This window comes from Sarcophilus harrisii, chromosome 6 (genome assembly GCF_902635505.1).
Source record: "Sarcophilus harrisii chromosome 6, mSarHar1.11, whole genome shotgun sequence".
Classification (NCBI taxonomy): domain Eukaryota; kingdom Metazoa; phylum Chordata; class Mammalia; order Dasyuromorphia; family Dasyuridae; genus Sarcophilus; species Sarcophilus harrisii.
Window position 1 is genome coordinate 101,175,901 of NC_045431.1, and position 8,070 is coordinate 101,183,970.

General features: G+C 34.2%; 1 protein-coding gene across 1 annotated transcript; it reads left to right on the forward strand.

The window, feature by feature from the left end:
- Positions 1-411: 411 nt before the first annotated feature.
- LOC100927292 (essential MCU regulator, mitochondrial) lies at positions 412-723 on the forward strand. The gene has a single exon (XM_012553056.2). It carries the CDS (start codon positions 412-414, stop codon positions 721-723), a length of 312 nt encoding a protein of 103 aa, XP_012408510.2.
- Positions 724-8,070: the final 7,347 nt, after the last annotated feature.

Genomic DNA, 8,070 nt, shown 5'->3' on the forward strand with positions numbered 1-8,070 from the left:
TTGGTTTAAATTTAGTAATCCTACAGTGTTTTATCAGTCATTGATTTAAGAGAAAAAATAAGTGGAATAGAATGGCTAGGTAACTACATTGGACCCCTCCCGCCAAGCAAGCACTGGTATCCTGTAGGTCACTTCCATTTTTTTTTAATTAAAAAAGTATAAGATGTTTATTAATATTTTTCTAAAATATAAGAAAATTGTACATGATTCCCTTAATCTATAAATTTAGTAATAGTAACAAAAAGTTAATTAATTTATTTTGCTTGCTGACAAAACCACGGAAGATCTTCAAATTAATTTAAGAAGCCTGGTTTGGCGCGCATGCAAGGTCCGTTATTCTGACCAGGGATTACTGCGAGAATTGAGGAAGCGTTTTCCTTTGAATAAGGTCTGTGCTGTGAAAGGGCAAAGATGGTGCTGGGAGCCGTTCGCTGGCTGACCTTGGCGCTTGCGCGCAAGTGGGCTTTCAGGCTTGGGCAGAATATGCTGAATACCTGGGGCAGGCCTGACCCTAACAGGCGCGCTTTTCCATCTGGCGCCTACAGACCCAGCGGAGCCATCAAGCCCCCTCCAGTCATCATGCCCTTCGGGGTGCCGCTGGTGCTGAGTGTGGTGATTACCTTTATTTTTTTGGGGACGTACATGAGCAAGACTTTCGTCAACTTCCTCGAGGAGAAGTCGTTACTTTTCCCAGATTTTGAAGATGATGATGATGATTTGTAGGATGCTTTGGGAGGCTGCCTGGCCTGGCTGCCGCCCTCCATCGGCACAGGCAGAGGACAGCGTCACGGTCCCCATTGCCTCGGAAGAACCCAAACTCGTTCCTTGCTCCACTTGTGGAGAAACCGGAACCCTAAAACTAAAAATAAACGTCCTGTGTGGCCGAGGCGGCGGCAGGATTCATTTGGCGTCTGTGCGGTCCATGCTTCCTTTGGGAAATCCTGCTATTGGGAGCTGAAATGAGGTTTAGACTGGGGCAGCCCTTGGGGACTTTAGATTAGGCGATTCCCCCTGGTAGTGGCCGGACCACTGTCTTTGAGGGCCTGAAAGCGGAGGGCGGCCTCTGGGGACCTCACCTTGGAACCTCTACCCTAACCCCATTCTACAAAAAGAACAAGAATAAGTACCTAGTCTAAGAAATGATGCGCTTACCTGTCCCAAGACCTTTCACTAGACACTGATAGAAAGGAAATGATTAATGGTAGGGTTGGAGCCCAGTGACCAGAATTTGGAATCATTACTATGGGCTAGTGTCTACTACTTTACTTTGGAAATCTTGTGACCTTTCCCCTCTTTGGGCCTCAACATCCTCCTCTACAAAGAACAGGAAATAAATCAAGTGACATCCACCTCAGAATCCTGATTTTCTAGCCCAACTGAAACTAGAAAGCAACCAGCTACCGGGGGCAAAAGAATTAAATATTATATAATGAAGAACCTTTAAAATTTTTACTTCAATATCTTTTTGCATCAGTATTTGTTAGAATTTTTCTGATTTGTTTTGTTTTGTTTTTTCTTCTCTGCCTTGTCCAACCCTGAGAATCAAGGCAATCTTTCTCTGTCTCTTTTGTGTCTGTTTTTTTTTTATCTTTGTCTCTCTTTCTTCTCATACTCTCTCTCTCTCTCTCCTCTCCCTCTTCCAGTCTTTATCTCTCCATCCTCATTTTCTCTCCCTCCTTTTCACCACTCTTCTTTCTGTCTGTCTCTGTCTCTCTTTCTCAGTCTTTCTCTCCTAAGTAGGTGAATTTCAGAAGAAGCCTTCTTTATTTTTGCTAACAATGATATTGGAATTCACTGTTTTTTCACTTATAAATCTGTCTAGACCTAGGATGCTTTCTTTAGGAGCTTGTTGATAATTTATTAAGTTTCTTTTCTTGAAGCCCAATTGTTTTAAATTCTCTATTTCTTATTCTATTAATATGGATACTTTGTATTTAGTTTAAGTATTGATCCAGGTCATTTAAGTTAATACTTTTATTGGCACATAATTGGACAAAAGAGTTTCTAACAATTTGCCTCATAAGAAAAAAAAATGTTATTTTTCCTGAATATCAAGTGTTAGCCATTTCCCCCCATCATTTTCAATGCAAAAGTCATTTTCCTTAGCAGAGCCATGGCAGATTAAATAACAATTGGACAATCCTGCTTTCTAACAGTTCTCAGTTTTCATCATCCTATCCAATTCAAGAAGTATTACTACTTTTTTTTTCTCTGAACCTCCTCTCATCCTCAATATACATATAATACCACCAAAAATAAACAAACAAAAAAAAAACATGAAACTATATGTTGTCCATGGCTTTCTTATTTGCGCATAGCTCATTCTGAACTTAAACATTCTTCACACTTTTTTTTTTTAAATAGGGCCATGTCACAATTTTTATCTTCATCCTTTACTTTCTCTTAATCTACAAATAACTTAATTTTTAAGTTGATTGACATTTCCTATGCACTCACATTACTCACTTCATTTTTCTCCCCCAGTGGATTTGTTTCCCTGTTTCCAGAATTTCATTCTTCATAAATTCCTATCCTTTCTTGTTTCAACATTTTGAAATCTTTTCTCCCAGACTTATGGTGAATATCAGATAATGCCCACTTTTAAGCTCCTCTCAATTCTAAATAAACTCAAGGTTACCATTATTTCCGTTCCCCAAAACAGTTCCTCTCTGCCAGAAAGAATCAAAATTAGAGTTTCCCCTTGTTGGTTCCTTTACCCTTTGAAATATGAGGCTATCAAAGCATGTCAAGAAGTTATTGCAAGCTATGTTTTGGGCTCAGCACTGTAGTAGATGTCAAGATAATTGAAGATCACTATCATGCCTCCATGTTAGGCTTATGATCTGTTTCCCAAACGCATTATCTATTTTTTTTTCTTTCCATCCATTTAATCAATAGTGTATCCCAAAGATGTAACCACTTTTGTTTTACCCTCCATTGATTTTTTTACCCACTTTCCAACATTACTCTGTTCTCTGATTTCTAAAGTTTCTCATATGAGTATATTCATTTCATACTACCTTTTCTATACTTTTCGTTTTACCTGCTTAATTTTGAAGCTGAAGAATATTAGAGAAACACAAATGCAAACAACTCTGTGATATTTCACATCTATTAGACTGACTAAAATGATACAAGGAGAAAATGACAAATATTGAAGAAATGTGGAAAAATAGGAACATTAGTATATTGCTATGAACCAAATATTTGGGAGAGCAATTTGGAATTATGCCAAGTGAGTTTTGAAACTGTGTATACTCTTTGATTCACAAATAACATTAGTAGGTCTGATTCCCAAGGTGACCAAGGAAAAAGAAAAAGAACTTACATATTCTTTTTTTTCCTCCAAAAGAATTTTATTTTCCAAATAAATGCAAAGGTAGTTCGCAGCATTCACCTTTGCAAAATCTTATGTTTCACATTTTTCTCCCTTTCTTCCTTCTTCCTCCTTCCCAAGACATCAAGCAATCCAATATAGGTTAAACATGCATTTTTTCTAAGCACATTTCTGTTTTCATCATATTGTACAAGAAAAATAAGATCAAAAAGGGGAAAAAAAAACAGAACGAAAAGAAAAAAGTGAAAATACTATACTTTGTTCAACATTCAGCCTCCATAGTTCTCTCTCCTGATTTAGATGATACTTTTAATTCCCAGTCTACTGGAATTGCCTTGAATCATCTCATTGTTTAAAAAAAAAAAAAAAGCCAAGTCTATCACAGTTGATCGTCACATAATCTTTTTTTATTTTATTTTTTATTTATTTATGTATTGTTTTTCCCAGTTACATTCAAAACAAAATTTTACATTTGTTTTTAAGATTTTTGAGTTCTAATTTCTCTCCCTATTCCCCACCCACAATTAAGAAACCACAAGTGAAGTTATGCAAAATATTTCTATACAAGTCAAGTTGTGAAAGAAAACATAGATTCCCATCCTAAAAAAAATTAAAACCCTCAAGAAAGTTAAGTTAAAAATAAAGGGAGAGAGAGAGAAATAGAAAATATTTCTATCTATTCAAACACAATCAATTCCCTCTCTGGATATGAATGGAATTTTTCATCATAAGTTCTTCAGAGTAGCTGTGGATGATTGTACTACTGAGAATAACAAAGTCATTTACAGCTGGTCATCCCAGAACATTGCTATTGCTTTGTATACAGTATATTTATTTCACTTTGTTCATGGACAACTTTACAGTTTTGTGGGGTTTTTGTTTTTGTTTTGTTTTGTTTTTCTTAAGAGCATGCTGCTCATTATTTCCCAGAGAACAATAATATTCCATCAGAGAAACTTGCTTCATTTTTTTTTTCACAATTACTATTGCTAATTGTATTTCCCCCATTTAATCACTCTCCACTTCTGCCCTGTCTCTCCTCAAAAGTATTTTGCTACTGACCACTCTCTCCCCCAATATGCCCTCTCTTTTTTCATCCTCCCCCCTTCCCATATCCTATTCCCCTCCTATTTTCCTGTAGTGTAAGATGATTTCTATACTCTGGCTATGTATATTATTTCCTATTTGAGCCAATTCTGGATCATCATATAGTTTTCTTGTCACTGTATAAATGTTCTTTTGAGAATCAATATATTCTAAATATTTATAGCAGCTTTTTTAGTAGTGGCAAAGAACTAAAATTGGGATGCTAATTAATTGAGGAATTGCCAAAGAAGTAGTATATGGATTGTGTAGAATGCTACTGTGTTGTAAGAAATGATGAGCTAGTTAATTTTAGACGAATATGAAAAGGCTTGAATGAAATCATAAATTGTGAAATGAGCAGAAGCAAGAAAACACTGCATATAGTAACAGCAATATTCAAAGCATAACTAATCTTTTTTGATTGTTATAGATTCTCATGAGGGAAGGTACTGTCTACCTCCATAGAAATAGCTGATAAAGTATGGACAGTCTGACTTTTAAAGTATAAACATGTACAGTGCTTTACAATGTTTATACATATAAATATACATGTATATGTATGTCTATGCATTTATGTGTGTATGAGTGTATGGTCTCTACTACAGGATGGGAAGAAGGGAGGGAGGAAGACAGTTCTGAACTTAAAATGTATTAAAATAATTAAAAATTTTTAAAAGTTAAAAAAAGAAAGCTCAGGAGAGATTTTATTCTATTTTTAATGATTGTAAAAGATAAAAGAAATGAAAAGGTTAGGGCACTGCAATGGAAAGGATAGTAAAATGAATGGGAAAGAATTTTTTTTCATAAGTTGAATGAGATGAAAAATATACATGGAAGAAGAGATGAGGGAAAGGAATGATAATCCCATGAACCTAACTTTCATCTGAACTAGTCAAAGACTGATGGAACACACTTATACCTTTATATAAAAATACACATACACTGTAATGTAGAAATATATTTATTAAAAATATGGAAACAGAGTCTGAGAGAGGGAAGAATGAGGTTTAAGGGAAATGGCTTAAAAGTTGATAGAATAGGGAAATATAAAACAATTTCCACCATTAAATGGAGGGAGACAAAAAGAAAGAATTAAAGAGATTATAAACTTGTGCTCATTGGGAGTGAAGCAAAAAGAGAAAAGAGAAAAATGACAATGCAGACATCATTTATGGATCACAAGTGTTAGGCAAATTCTTTATTCACTATCTTTTTTGTTAAGAGGGGGCACAGGCAAAGAAAGTAAATAGGACAAAAGAATGGGATGAAAAAGAGATATACAGCAATAAGAACCATATATGTAAATAGGATTTACTCCCCAACAAAACAGAATACAATAGCAGAATGGATTAGATAGCAGAAGAAAGCAATATGTTATTTAGGAAAAGTATCATTGATATGTAAAAATTCACAATGAGCTAAAATGATAACCTGTAGTAGAATCTATTATGCTTGAAATAAATATTAAAAGAAAAAAAATTATAATAAAAATATGGGCTACATAAAAGGTGATAATCAATTCATATTATTTTTAAAGGCACTAAATATAATGAATCAATCTCCATACTTTACATATGTGCCAAATAGCTTAGCATGTAAATGTTTCAGAATATCTTAAGACAAAAGAGAAAGGAAGAAACAATCTTTTGGGATCAATAAATATGCAGTGAAGGAATCCTAGAGAGAAGGAAGATATTTTAATGCAAAGGGAATAGGAAATTTAATTTTTGTCTTGGCAAAACAAAAATTCTAAAGGTGATATAATGGGGAAAAAGGGGGGGGGGGATGAACAACTGTAATCCAAAAGGTTTTACATTGGCAGACTACCATCTTAAACACTTAGAAGAGTATATCTCCAAAAAAGGGCAAGATATGAAACTTTTTATAATTCTTCCATCACTTGAGCCACATGACTTCAATCATCTCTTTCTACTTGCAACACTTGGGCCACACAAAATCACAAGTCTGGCAGGAAATTCCTTGTTATGTAGATCTCCTTAATGGCTAATCAGATATATTCTGGTCATACTGCTGCTTCTTATTTCCTTCTCTGAATCTTTCTATGCTGTTTTGCTCTTGACTTCATCTATTATGTTCCATATATTGTGTCCTTGTTGCAATATACTTGGTTGCATTTGTTTCATGAAACATGGGTAAATAATTTTTCAAAATATTAAAGGATACGTTTTTGTTGTTCCTTTCAGCACATTACATTTGGCTCTGAACAGCATATCTTATGAAATATACTAAATTGATATCTTATTAGAATACTTTTAGGAATTGAAATCCTGCTATCTTTTTAAGAGCTGCAAATCTTGGAAAATATGTTTTGTCCATTTGTAGTTTAAAAAATGCTTGCAATGGCAACTCTGTACCACATGAAAGATTCTAAAGGCAGGTACTTTAATTCACCTGTTTTGTTTTGTTTTGCATTGAAATTGTCATTTTCTTTAGTATATACATTATAAAAAGGACTAAATTCAAATGAGATTCTAAATCATGCATTTCTCTGAATAACTTTTTAAGTAATCTATAATCTTGAACCTCTTTTATAAAGGACCTTCTTATAAGAATCACCTTATAAGAATTCAACATAATGGAAATGGAATAAGAAAACATGGTTATTATTTTCTAAGAGCCATTGTGGTAGTCTCTCATGCTGAGCAGAAAAAAATTGACCCATCTGACTTTTGTTGTACTTTCTAGCATATAGTCACTAACAGAAAATCAGTGGCTTGGGAGATAGTGTTGTCTCATAGGAGAAGGCAAGACCAGTACTCTATATAAAGGATTCTGTTAAAGCTCAGTATCGGTCATTCAGGGGCAGCAGAAAAGTAGAGAAGACAACTAAAAGTCAATAATTGGAAAAGAATTGAAGAGGTAGGTGAGGAATAAAGAAAAAAGGAAGGAAAGGAACACAGATTTTTTAAAATTACTTTATGCCAGGTACTATGATAAGTATTACAAATATTATCACATTTATTCTTCACAACTACTCTGGAATAGTATTATTATTCACATTTTAAAATCTAGGTGGGTCAATGGATAGAGCATTGATCCTGTGTGAGTTTGGTTGGGTTACTTAACATTTGTGTAACTATGTTTCCTCAACTGCAAAATGGGATAATAATAGGACTCATTTCCTAGGTTTGTAGTGAAAATCAAGTGAGGTAATATTTGCAAAAAGCTAACAGTGTTACACATAGTAGGCACTCAATAAATGGTATGATGATGATTTGAGGAAACTGAAGCAAGCAGAGGTTCAAAGTTGCTCAAAGTCATATAGCTATTAAATGTCTGAGGCTAGATTTATTTACCCCAAACTCACTGCTCTATCCACTGCATTATCTAGCTTCATTCAGATGAATACCCCTACCTCTCTAATACTTGAGTTTGAGTATTTATCCTGGTACTAATTTTGTGTCTTCACTTCAAAAGTCTTGGTTACATTTGTGAAATGTGGGGCTAGATACATGAAATGTAATTGTTTTTAAATAGTTAAAAATTTTAATATTACTTAAATTTCTTCCTTCATGTCTTTTTCTTTCTCCTCCCCAAAAGTATCTAATAATATATTTTTATTTTTTCATATAATAAGTAGTTTTATTAATCTGTCCCATTTTCATCTCCCCTTGTTAGCAAATAAT

Excerpts from the sequence above, each read along its gene's own strand:
- LOC100927292 (XM_012553056.2), top strand. The coding sequence starts at position 412 with ATGGTGCTGGGAGCCGTTCGCTGGCTGACCTTGGCGCTTGCGCGCAAG.